The 13,413-nt window shown below is 34.4% G+C and overlaps 3 protein-coding genes across 5 annotated transcripts; 2 read left to right on the forward strand and 1 right to left on the reverse strand.

Moving 5' to 3' along the window:
* Positions 1–99: 99 nt before the first annotated feature.
* Positions 100–865, forward strand: LOC138178091 (LYR motif-containing protein 9-like). The gene is made up of 3 exons (XM_069109566.1): positions 100–378; positions 579–671; positions 785–865. The coding sequence occupies exons 1-3, from the start codon at positions 253–255 to the stop codon at positions 821–823; spliced, it is 258 nt and encodes an 85-aa protein (XP_068965667.1). The 5' UTR covers positions 100–252; the 3' UTR covers positions 824–865.
* A 37-nt stretch (positions 866–902) lies between these two features.
* On the forward strand, positions 903–2,911 carry LOC138178082 (probable tRNA (uracil-O(2)-)-methyltransferase). Its single transcript, XM_069109552.1, has 2 exons — positions 903–1,849; positions 1,994–2,911. Exons 1-2 carry the CDS (start codon positions 911–913, stop codon positions 2,891–2,893), a joined length of 1,839 nt encoding a protein of 612 aa, XP_068965653.1. The 5' UTR covers positions 903–910; the 3' UTR covers positions 2,894–2,911.
* LOC138178069 (zinc finger protein 236) lies at positions 2,725–12,519 on the reverse strand. 3 transcript variants are annotated; one of them, XM_069109510.1, is made up of 25 exons: positions 11,984–12,519; positions 11,792–11,910; positions 11,424–11,717; positions 11,139–11,273; positions 10,847–11,011; positions 10,546–10,677; positions 10,308–10,451; positions 10,117–10,234; positions 9,873–10,015; positions 9,534–9,768; positions 9,379–9,448; positions 9,135–9,270; positions 8,883–9,022; positions 8,432–8,815; positions 8,029–8,263; positions 7,558–7,942; positions 7,330–7,442; positions 6,968–7,234; positions 6,610–6,890; positions 6,312–6,483; positions 6,080–6,192; positions 5,739–6,006; positions 5,374–5,650; positions 3,187–4,326; positions 2,725–2,864 (listed from the first exon to the last, which is right to left on the reverse strand). In XM_069109510.1, the coding sequence occupies exons 1-24, from the start codon at positions 12,087–12,089 to the stop codon at positions 3,200–3,202; spliced, it is 5,559 nt and encodes a 1,852-aa protein (XP_068965611.1). In that variant the 5' UTR covers positions 12,090–12,519; the 3' UTR covers positions 2,725–2,864; positions 3,187–3,199. The 3 variants fall into 3 exon arrangements, with proteins under 3 accessions (XP_068965611.1, XP_068965612.1, XP_068965610.1); XM_069109511.1 differs by lacking the exon at positions 2,725–2,864 and having other exon boundaries at positions 2,939–4,326; positions 11,433–11,717; positions 11,984–12,518; XM_069109509.1 differs by lacking the exon at positions 2,725–2,864 and having other exon boundaries at positions 2,939–4,326; positions 11,984–12,518.
* Between the last annotated feature and the right edge of the window lie 894 nt (positions 12,520–13,413).

Below are 13,413 nucleotides of genomic sequence, written 5' to 3' on the forward strand. Positions count from 1 at the left end.
ATAATCTTCTGTTTATGTTACCACTTTTATTAAATTTAAAGACCGCCCAGTGATTTTACGCTATACTAGGGGTTTCTTTCCTTGTCCTATCATCATATTAATTTGAATTAAAATAGGATGAAAGAAACTGAATTGTAAACAATCGTGCAACTTCGTATTTCTTAACATTCTTACATAAAATTACACAATATAATATTTTTAACGTTTAATAATTATTGTTTTTCTTTATATTTTCTCCAACTTTTCACTAAAATGGCAAGTACAAAGTTACGAGAAGCAGCTTTAAAATCGCCCAAACAGCTGTACAAATTTTTGCTGCGAGAATGTGAAACATTACCAAAAGAAGCACAAGGATTTTATAAACATTCGGTTAAGCAGGTAAATTGTATAACAATTTTCATATTAACAAATACATTTGGAGATCAAATTCACTACTTTCAGTAAAAATAATGAACAATAAAGCGTTTAGGTTATGCGGTAAAATATGTAATATTCACACAACGAACATGTGATTAACTTGATTTTCAAGTAAATTTAATTATTTAATAATAATTGGTTTTGTACTCTAATGCTTGCAGAGTTTTAAACAGCATTTAATCGAACCAGATGAGGAGCGTATTCAGCAAATTATGAAAAAGGCAGTACAAGATGCAGAATGGATTGTTAAAAAGGTATATCAATATCAATAATATTATTAATATATATTTTGTGAATGCTTACCATCTTCTTCCTTCCTTCTTTTTTTTACATATCCTAATTATCTGTGTTTTAATGTGATTTTTAGTACTCAAAGCAGAGGGAAACAAGTAAACAAACAGACTAACATGTATATAAAGATAGTATTCACATCGTAGATGCATTCTATAAGTTATCCTCTAAAGAAAGGATTTGCAATTGTATCATATAAAATATGGATTTCAAAACCATAATACGTGATCAAAGTGGAATTAATGTGTCACAATTTTTCAAAGCCATTAGTATATGGCGTCGTAATCCTCAAACTGTAAACCGTAGAATTCTTGCATCTATTGAAATACTGGATATTGAAACTAGCTGCGATATCTTCCAAATTTTTCAGCGTATTAATACCCTGGATATTTCAACTTTAAGTACAGATCATCAAACAGACAACATTGATAACATAAAATTACTAGAAGTACTGCACATTTCTGATCAGGTGGCTATTACAGCCAAAAGGAAGATTCACTTATATGTGGCAAAGCAATTGCCACGTATGCCACACATATTTTCCACTGGTATTGAATTTCTTTTATCCAATAATGAAGAGGGTTGCATAATAAATGTCCACAAACCCTTTCTCTCGCATAAACAATCTCTTGGTGCTAAAATAGCATTTATGTTACAACAAGAAACAGACGGTTATACATCCCTTAGTGTCTATGGAGAGAATAACATTATATCCGATTTCAGCATTGAATGGTTAAAGCAGAAACTTTTCCCATGTATCCTGAAATGGGCAAGAAGCAGCGACTCGGAAAGAACATCGATCCCGTTGACTTCATTGAATCTCGTGTCAGCTGAAAAATATGCAAAATTGTATTGTAAGTTGAAGGAGAAATATGGTACGAAATTGATAAAGAACTGGCCTGAAAGTACAGATCCAACGAAATTTGTTTATGAGGATATTGCAATCGCTGCCTATTTACTGTTATTGTGGGAGAAAGAGAGATTTGAAAAGAAAACTAATAATTTACAATCGTTTCTCGATTTGGGATGCGGTAATGGTTTACTCGTGTACATTCTATTTAACGAAGGTCACCGCGGATTAGGAATTGATTTGCGAAGGAGGAAAATATGGGATTTATACCCACCTGAAACTCCATTGCAAGTATGTATAAGTATTATTTATATAAATTTTGTAATACAGATATTAATAGCAACTTATTTTATCTTATGTACATACGTATATACGTGATTACGTATCTTCGATCTTACGATCGATTGATTAAATTTACTGAAACGTTTCGTACAGGTTTCTACCGTTGTTCCATCGTCTACGACTGTATATCCGGAAGTAGATTGGATCATAGGAAACCATTCAGACGAGTTAACACCATGGATTCCGATAATTGCTGCACGTAGCTCTAACAACTGTCGTTTCTTTTTATTACCCTGTTGCCCATATGAACTTAATGGCGCAAAGTATCAAAGGTACTGTGCCTCGAAAAGTCAATATTCGGAGTACATTGATTATGTGAGAAGTATATGCGTTCAATGTGGTTTTACAACACATCTTGATAAATTAAGAATTCCCTCTACGAAACGAATATGCCTGATTGGATGGGGAAGAACGCCCGAAGGGGTTAAAGAACTCGAAGATCGTATTCAACAAATGCTAAGTACAAAGACAACCTTGACTTGGCAAAAATACGAATTGAGTGATAAAACAGTCGATAGTGAAATAGTTGAAGAATGGACTTGTGACTTTAAGCCAAGGGACAAAGTGGAAAAAGTACGAAATTGTACACAATTAGACAAAACATTAATTGCAAATATTGTTGATATCGTATCGAATCAGTTACTTCATGAAGGTCGCATTATGACTATCGAAGGAACACCCAAAAAACTTTGGAACGCTGGTAGATGCCTTGAATTACGTGAAATCGCCGAATCAATTCCTAAAGAAGCTATGATACATTTGCGAAAAGAATGCGGAGGTCTTCAAACTTTACTAAAAAATCATAGCTATATATTTCGTGTTACTCAAGGAAGGGTAGAATTTAGAATACCTGGAACAGAAGGAAGAATCAATGAAAAATCAAAAAAATATAAGTTACCATTGCCATGCACGAAGACTAAACCCTGTTGGTTTTATAAAAATCATCCGAATGGTTGTCCTGTAACTGAAACGAAATGTAATTACAAACATTAATATGATACCTTGATCAAACAGTTGTGTTTTAATATTAAAACGACATTACACGTTAAAAATTTATTTTTGCTTTCATATAAATCGGCGAACGTTTTATACATTGGATGCGACGACAGATTATATTTATTTGCGCGATAGTATCGAGTAATTATTTAACATATTAAATAGTAACGTAAATAAAAAGAATGTCGAAATATTATTGTCTCTATCATTTAATCAATATTCTATCGCAGTTAACAATTTTCGTCGAAGGCATAAAATTTAATTAAAATGTAAGATGATAGTTTTTGTACCAGATGCATATTACTATTTAAGCAGCTCTACAAACGATATGTTGTCTAAATTTAGACTCTTAGCTTCGATCGTGTTTTCCTGAAAAGATGTTTTAGGTAGGAAGGATTGACGGCTACGTTTCCATTTCCTGATGTCAACAGTATCCAGTTGATGTACGCGTTTAACATGTGTTCGAAGATTGCCTTTTTGCGTAAAAGAATATTCACAGTACGAACAAGCGTAGGGTCGATCGCCAGTGTGGTGTTTTTGATGCATCTGTAGAGTTGACTTTTGGGCAAATGATTTCGTACATAGATCACACTTGTATGGCCGTTCACCCGTATGAATTCGTTTATGTCTTTCGACTTGATACGGTTTTGTAAATATTTTCCCACAAATGTCGCATTCCTTTTTCGATGGATTCCCTTTAATCGTCGGTTTATTGGCTACTACTGGCAACGTTTCTTCCGTAATCACCTTTGAAAATGGTTCCAGTTGTCGTTCCAATGAAGGTGTCACGGTTGATATCGCTAAAAGACAATTATTTGCTGGCGTTTTTAACATTTGTTCTATATGAATTTCATCCTTGGCATGTTGTTCGTTAGTATCAGATACGACGCTGGGTGTTGTTAGTGCACACCCAGTATCGGGAATCCCAACAGGTCGATGCTGCGAATTGTTAGCTGGTGATGCAGATGATTGTGACAACAACGATTCTTCGGTTTGTATAGTAACAAGACCATTTGTCAGAAGAAAGTGTAAATTCGTAACTAACTGATTGTTTTCGTTTATGGACACTATCGTTTGATTGTTGTTCGATACGATACCTTCTGTATCGAAATTAATTTGATCAGATAAACAGGAAGCAGCTGTTTCAATACTATATGCCTCTAAATGGGACGTTAATCCTGCAACTGCCTGTGATAGCTGCTGTTCCTGTGCTATTTGCTGCTTTGGCTCAAAATTATTCATTTTCTCTTCCTTTCCGTCACATTTCTCAAGATCAGTCGCTACTTCAGCTATGACTGCAACCTTCAAATGTTTTTGTTTTCTCTTTGGATTATCTTTGTGTTCGCGTGCATGTTTCAATAAGTGTACTTTCCTATGGCCGGATGTTCTAAATCTCGAATCGCATATAGGACATCTAAATGGTTTCGAACCTTCAAACACATTGATCAAAATTTATTAAACAATTTACAAAAATATACGAAAGAAATAGTCGATACTACTTATTTATATATGTCGGGTTTACATTGGAATTAGGGTTAGGGGCGTGAAACGAATCTTCATTTGGATTACACATTGTCGTTATGCAATAGAGAAGACATTGACTAGTGCAAATACGATTATTACAGAATTTGACAAGTAACCGTGGTAATTAGATGCTCGAGAAGCTAATGACAATGATCCCAGGTTCAATAACGAATACGCGGTCAACGGGATAACAGGATGCGCTTTCTTCCAAAGCCCAAATCGTACTCGACTTGCTTGGCTACGATGGAAGTATAACTAAACTAACTCTTTGTTAAAACGTGGAATATCCACCGAGCGTACTGACGCTAAGAAACTCGCTAATACGACTTCATGAGAGAATGGCTTTCCGTCACGATGATGATGCAAAGAAAAACTATGATGGGGTGTGTCTAAGGACATGAGATCATCGAATTCGTGAAAGATCATCGTTCGAAAGTGAGGGAAATTGACGTTGCTGTTAATTGGTCAATTTCCATGTTGGTGGTTAGAAAAAGATGCTAGCCGCCCTCGAGGGAAAGCTGCACGTGTACTGCGGAAACGCATCGACATCTGGCAATCATCTTACTTGAAGAATAGGGTCTGCAAGTGGCGAGCTACGGGACAGAGACCGTTGGAATGTTTACTGTCGAGTGTTACAACTATTTGCTTTTTAAGGGGAGCTATAGAATTACTCCATACCTTTGTTAGACAAAGCGTTCATCCCGTGACCGCGGCTACGTTCGGCGACTGGCTGTCGCCTCGAGCCCACGCTCATTATCACAAATCTCGAACAAATACAATCGGATCAAATGACGACAACTGTTTAATTACGCCTATGATAGAATCTAGATTACGATGTTAAGGGATTTTCCCGAAGTTCCAAAGGGAAGGCTCCGATGTCCTTTCATCTCCGACATATATAACATATTATTATTATACAGAATGAAATCTTGAATAGTAATTATTCAACTTACCGGTATGTAAACGCATGTGAACTTTCAAGCTACCTTTAGTCGCAAACAAACTATTGCACACATGACAGCGAAATGTCTTTTTTCCCGTATGAACTTTTGTATGAGAATCCAAAGTACATTTTACGGCAAAACTTTTACTGCAATAATCGCACTTGTATGGTCGTTCTCCTGTGTGTGTGCGTACATGTCTTATAAGATCGCTTGGCTTGCGAAAAGTTTTCGGACAATATTTACATTTGTTTGTATACTCTTTTCGTTCCTTCTTTTCCAACAAAATCTATATTGCGTATAAAAAAATTCAGTTAACAATCCTTTGTCAGCGTTCCATTTTGCTACAACGTAGCAATAACTAATAAGAAACTTACTTCTACTTGATCCATTACTTCTTTTTCAGCTACTGTATCCAACAAAACTTTCTCAGAAACGGCAGAATCGGGTTCTATCATAATATTATGTAATGGTGAATGATCATTTGCAATCTGCGGTTGATGCACTTCCGATAAAAACGTCGAATTATCTGAATTATCGTTCATCCCTGAAGCATTCCATATTGAAGTTTCATGAATTTTACTATGTGATAGTAATTGGATCCTATTGTTAAACTGCTTCTCACATGATAAACATTTAAATGGTCTACAAAAAAACATAACAAAGTACAATAATCAATTATAATTCATGTCAATGTAACATTTTTTTCGACACTCACTGCTTGACGACATGAATCTTCGAATGCCTATTTAATCCACCATTTGTGTAAAATTTAGAAGAGCACTCTGTGCACTGATATTCCTTCGTTCCGCGATGGCTTGTCAAATGTTCCTTACACCAAAAAAATGCCTTCATTAAACTTTGACGGAGAACACACACGGACCGAATTAGCGAAAAATAACGACTAGGAGAAGAAAGAAAACATCTATTATTTATTTTAAGATATTTACCTTTAAACCAACTGTCGTGAATCCTTGTTGGCTACACATATGACACTGTAATAGAGATTGTCCACGTGATATTTTGTCCGTAGCGGTTTTAACGATTTCTGGAACATCGGATGACAAAGCGTGCATATTTGACTGAATCTTGAAATCTTGTGATGTTCCCCGAAAGTCTTCTCTACGCAAATTGAATATTTGTTTTCACTGTAATTGTTTCTGATTTGTTCGCGATAAATACATATATTAGAACAGCATATGTGTAGAGAGAGTAGACAGCTGAAAAAAGAAACTAACGAAAACTTACGTAAAGAATATCGGGTTGATTATACATTGTTTGTGAATACTGTTCTTCTGGGTTTCTTCTACAGTAAATTCATTTGTTATATTCTCTTTTTTGGAGAAGTTTGGCTGGGAAACAAATACAACCGCTTGCACACCAGACTTTTCTGATTGTTCAACATTTATGTTATCTGGTGTCGTAACACAAACAGAAAGACGATGTTCATCTTTTACATTTCTAGGTAGTATACTCGCCATACTAGTTGAATTTCTTGTATCTAGTCCAATGTCAATTTCAGTATCCGACTAACAGATAAGATCTTTATTGTTTTCACATTCTCTATAACGAAGACAATTTATAGAAAAAGAAATCTTTATCTTACTTGCAAAGTAATATGGTCCATCTCAAATGAATCTAATTGCGTCGAAAATACATGTTCTCCAGCTGATTCTACGTTGCTATTACAGTTACTGTTATTGTTATTTTCATATATAACATTCAATACAGGTTGCTGTTGCTCTTTCATATGACTAAAATCACTCGTGTTTGTACTACTCGAATGTCTCGAGTGATTACCTCCCAAGTTAAGATTCATCCCAATATTAAAAAACTGTTGATTCAAAGTTTCTTCTATTTCTCGTATACTTTCCTATCGAAACAAAACAGATTTTAATGCCAAAGAGTAATTACAACAAACACCTTTTACTTTATTTACTGACAACTTGGTACTATAATATACAATACCGGTGTAAGTGTCTGATCGCCAGAGTAAACGGGCAACGTGACTGAACCAGCTTCATCAGCTTGTAATATTGGTGAATTTTCAAGATTTGTTACAGCTATTCCCGCTACATTTTCTAAAAACAAAAGAACAAAAGAAGAGAAAAGTGCATACAAGATTAACAAGCTTATACGAAATAAAAAAATATAATTTCCTGATACGTATAACACACATACGAATTTGAAACATACGATTAATAAACGTTGTAGTATCGCAATTTGTTGCTAAAACTGGTCTTATTTTTTCCTTTCCTTCAGTTATATTTTGAAACTCGGGAAAAGCTTGTGAAAGCTCTGACCCGAGCTGTGATTGAAATGACAATTCAACCGATCCAAGACGAGAAAGTGCAAGATTATCTGAAAACGTAGAAGAGGAAGTTGTGACAGTGGTAGGGGTGGTACTGGTAGTGGCAGTGGTAGTGACGGAGATGTTGCTGGTAATAGTGGAATTAATTGTAGTGATAGAGGCAGAAGAGGAGGAAGACGATTCAAGAGCCGCTTCTTGTTGAGAACTTTCCTTCATATTTGACTTGTCTGAAGCTTGTTCTTGTATTCTGATTTTCTGTTGTTCCAATTGCTACGAATTCAGAGAAAAACATTATGTTTCATCGTTAATGACGAATCCAATTTTTGTTTTCTTTTCTTCTGTAATAAATACTATACCCGTTGTGCCAATTCATGCTTATGTATTTTCATGTGTTTCCGACAATTGACGTAAGTTTTGAAAGTCTTGTGACAATATGGGCACATGAACGGTCTTTTATTACTGTGAGTAACCAAGTGTCTTTTCATGCTGCTTTGTGTAGAAAATTTCGCATTACAAAGAGAACAACCGTATGGTCTCGAATCTTCGTGAGTATGCAAATGCGATTTTAGAACACTATTCGATGTAAATCTCCTGAAACGATTTAAAACGATTTATTACTGGTTGAATAATACTCTTGTTAACAATTTATGTGCACAAAAAGAAACGAGAAACAAGGTAAAAAAGAAATTTATTAGATGCATGTTTTAAAGGAAGAAAGAGGAGGGATAATAAATCGAAAAAAAATATTTGCGCATGTACCTATCGCATTTTGTGCATTTATATGGACGTTCTCCAGTGTGGCGGCGATGATGTTGCTTCAAGTGACTGATCTTTCTAAATGCCGCCTGACAAATCCAACATTTATGGGGTCTGGCATGATCAGTAGATGTACCATAAGCACGTTTTTCCTTTCCCGAAGATACCACGGAAATTTTATTTCCTGTATCACTAATTACCAACGGTTCTTGCAAGATAACTTGAGGAACTAAACTTTCTGCTTCCGGTGATAATTTTAATTTACCCTTTATTTGATTTTTCGATTGATCAGTAGGACAAATGTCAGCATCAATTACTGCATATGTGTCGGGATCCTTATCATTGTCAGTGGTTTTATTTGAACAATTTTCGGACCTTGCATGCAATCTATTATAAAAGGCTTATTTGCATGTCATCCGATTCTATTATAAGAAAAAATGTAACAATCACTTACCTAGTATGTGCAATTAAACTACTATGGCACACGAATGCTTTCTCGCAGGAACCACAAGCGTAACGTTTAACACTTGAATGCGTACGTTCGTGTGCTATCATAGTAGATTTCAAAGCGAACGAACGATAACAGTGGGTGCACTAAAGATACAAATAAGTATAAATGTTAAAAAAAGAAGATCTAAGATAAAGTAAGTAAGAAAAGATCTCTTCAAGATATGTAAAAAATGTTTTAATGTATACATATAAGTACCTTAAAAGGCTTTTCTTGCGTATGAACACGCAAATGACGTATCAAATCTGACGGTTTTTTGAATTCTTTGTGACAAAATGTACACGCGTACCATCTCACGTTTCCTACGCATCGTTGTTTTATTGTCAGATATTTTCTAAAGGAATAGCAAGAAGGAAAAACGATTTATATCAACTATTTGCTTTTTACAATACACTTGCTTTTAACAATAAACTTGCTTTTAGGTACATATAAAACGGATTACCTCGTATCACCATCAGGCGCTCGATCCAATAATGTTACAAAATTAACACGAGCTCCAAACTTCTTTATCTCTGATATACCGTCAATAAACAAAACATAGTTAGTTATTAAAATAATTATGCCATAATCTTGTAGTTTATCGAGTGTAATGCGTACCTTCAGAAGCAATTTTATTTTTACTAGGAAGACCACTGTTTTTCAATGCTTGTTGTAAAATATCCTTTTTCGTTACGTTTTCCGATAATAAACGCGGTTCGAAATTTGACGATTCTGTAGTCTGATGAATGTCGGATTCTAAAGATGCCAATTGTGTTATAACACTATCAACTGTTGAACGTATATCAGACTCCACGGTATTACTCGAATGAGTATTGTCATTAATGCTATTCTCCTAAAAATGTCATTGCACATCGATCTAATGATTTCAATGCATTGTAGCATTAATAACAAATGAACTGAGAGACATGTCAAGTAATAATTTTGGTCATAAATTACCTCGTTTACATCGGTATGCATACGTTTCATGTGACCATTCAAACTGCCAAGTTTTTTAAACACGCATGAACAATAATTACATCCGTATATAGGTTCTCCTTCTGGGACATTGTGAACTCTCATTATATGAGCATTCAAATTACCTGGAAGTATTCATATTTACGTATAAATAGAAGTAGGAATGACTTAAAGAATAAATAAATAGCAATAAATTCAATCGTAAACAGTTATTGTAAAAAATTACCTTTCTGACTAAACTTGGCGTTGCAAAACTCACAAGCATGAGGTCGAATACCATTGTGTTGCCACGTATGAATTTGCAGCGAACTCTTTTGCGTGAATGCACGACCGCAGTCTGTACACTTTGAAATTAAACAAAATTTAGATCATTTATCATCCAAAAAATACAATTACACGAAGTGAAAATTAGGTTACTTTGAAAGGTTTTTCACCAGTATGCACTCTAATATGCCGCATCAATTGACTTGGCTTTTGAAAAGACTTCAAACATATGGTACACTTATACATTGTTTTGTGTTTCGTCCCTCTTTTCGTTTGTTTTACTACTTTTGTCTGCAACTAAAGACGAAATAGCGGTATAAATTATATCAACCTCGCCAGAATCCTCTGGGAATCGTCACTTGGAATACATTTGACACCGGTAGCATCTTACCCTATAGTGCTCACGAATATGAAGCCTATATAAGGCGGGTTGACTGAACTGTTTATTACATAATTTACATTTTCGTACTTCTTCAATCGTCCACTTTTCCCCATGTAGCTTTAAATGTGCATCTAATTGAGTCTATAATGTTCAAGATTAAAGTATATCGTCAATAATTTTTAATTTGCCATTGATTTTCGAAAGAATAACTATTTTCATTTTTATTTTCTTATCTTTATTGAATTAAGACAAGGTTATACTGTGAATAAATCAATTAGCAATTAAAATGTTTATTAATATTAATACTGACCTTTGTCGAGAAAACATCTTCGCATTCCGTACAGAATAAGTTTTCTTCTTTTTCATGTAACAACATATGAGACTTTAAGCTAGCCATTCTTGCAAATTTTTTCCCACATTCTGGACATTTCGGTTCACCTGTATTATGCGTTGCCATGTGAAGTGTAAAATTTGTCTGCAACATTAATATAAAATAACAAATAACAAAATTTCTATCTAGAGTATACATTCCATTATATAATATGTTAATGTTGAAAGCATCAAATAAAACATTGAACGAAGAGGAATAGAATTATTACTACCGGCACGTTGAACGATGCAGAACATTTTGGACATCGATGTGGTTTTTCTTCTGCATGATTTTCCATATGTTTCCGATATAATGTTTGTTTACCAAATTCTTGATGGCAAATATCGCATGTTAAACTATCTGTATCCTAGTGCAAAAAAAATTTATTCTCTGTTACCTTTATACCATATAATGATTGAAAGATCAAATACATCGTATGTAATGGATTATTAATTGCACATATAATTTATTTGTAATCGCATATGGGAAAATAAAATGTAAGCAATTTCAAAATTACTTGAATTACTTGCAAAGAAATTGCTTTGTTTTTTTTGGGCCTTCCAGGACTATTTTTTTTCACAGATGTATTAATTGGCTTCTGTTTACAAATTTTTCCATCCTTTTCACTAGCTACTGAATCATTCGAAGAAAGGGACTGATATTCTTGTGTAACTGTTTCCTTGCATGTTAATTCTCTGCATGATGGTAACTTTATTTGATCAATGCTATTAGGCTCAGCCTCAAAATTTTGTGTTGATTGCTGAAGTTCTGACTCATTGACAATATTTTCAACGCTTATTTGAAAAACAGGCTGAAATAGCAAACAATTGAAAAATAAAAGCTTCTTCTGTAAGATAAATAACGAAGCGTAAGATAACAATGTACCGAATGTAATATTAGATTTCCATTAAAATTTTTTACATCTACTAGTGGAGATGCTGCTTCACTTTGTCCAACAAGCATAACCGGAGTTGCAACAATTTCCAACATACCGTCTTTATGTTCTGCAAAGTTTACAATGAATTGCTATAAGTGTTTGTTGCGAACATTTCCAATTTTATTGTCACAGACTCTTACCAGTTACTGCTAAAAGCGTTCGACCATCCTCAGTAGCAACGAGATTTATAGGTATTGTATCGACATGTGAAGGAGATTCTGTAACTACACTGTGTCGCGTCAACATTTTTTCTCTATTTCGAAATGGTATACGACTCGTAAAGAAAATAATTCTTTAGATACAATCGCGTATAACGAGAAAAACGGTAATGACAATTCTGAACCACTAGGCACATTCACAAAGATTTGCCATTGTATTAGATACTCTAGGAAAGTTCTGGCATAATTCAAATGTTCGAATTTCTTTTGAAAAATGCATAACTCAATTTTCCTAGCGGACTTAATCAACTTAACCTATATTTTTACGATATGAGAGGTTAACTTGAATGATAGGTATCATTAACCATTGGCTAAATATAAGATAGACCTGACATTATATGGGACTTTGTGTCTCATGTTCTGAAATACCGACCTCAAAAAAATCCGAGTATATAAGATAGGTATAGAAGGGAACTGGGAAGGAGTCTCCTGGAAGAACTGCACACCTGATTGGTTTTTTTACAGACTCTACACAGTCACAAAGTTAAGCACGTGTATTGGCCGAACGTGTCACATAACAAATAAAACAATGTATCAACGCGTGTAACGGTAGCGATAGAGAACAGTACAGTACCTCTTACACCTCCCTCATCCCTGTGTCGTCTCGTGAAATTTTTTTACAGTTCCGCATTTTTACTTCCACGTCTATTATAGTGGCATCTTTAATAATGTGTCTTCAAAATGATAAAAGGATCGTATTACCTTCCCAAAATATGGGATACTAAAATACATTACATATTAGGTCTATTCTCTATTTTGTCTATGGTACATTTCAGGATGATTATTTATCATACATAGATCTCGTTAATAAAAATTTGATTCGTGAAAAATGAACATGGAAGACGATAAATTTCTTGTTCTTGTAAATCAGGCAGAGATGAGTACCGTTCTTCTTTAGACATATCTATAGAATCCAATACTATGGAGCAAAATCATAAAAGTGTGATAATAATACGTAAATACTACGCACTCTGGCGTTTTTAGAAGTTTGATGTTCATTTACAATCATTCAAAACTAAAACTAATTTGAAACATCCAAAACATTCTAAAACTAATTTGAAACTTGTAACATTTCTAAATTTTACGTAACTGTACTTTACTTTTGCCCAAAATTGTATGTTTTTATTTTATACAGAAGTTCGTATCTTTTGAAAATTGACGATGATAGAGCAATTCTGCTTCCAGATTTGTGTTTAGGGCGAGCAACTCTATAAGGATCACCCAGTGGATATTGCAGAATGGAAAATAAATATCTTTTTGTTGAACAGTGTTATAGGCAGCATCTTCATCAACTATCGGTATAGCACTGTACAAATACCTTTAACGTATAGATGTCGTTCGCAGAGATCGTA

This window comes from Bombus flavifrons, chromosome 3, assembly GCF_040668555.2.
Source record: "Bombus flavifrons isolate JBK064 chromosome 3, iyBomFlav1_principal, whole genome shotgun sequence".
NCBI lineage: Eukaryota > Metazoa > Arthropoda > Insecta > Hymenoptera > Apidae > Bombus > Bombus flavifrons.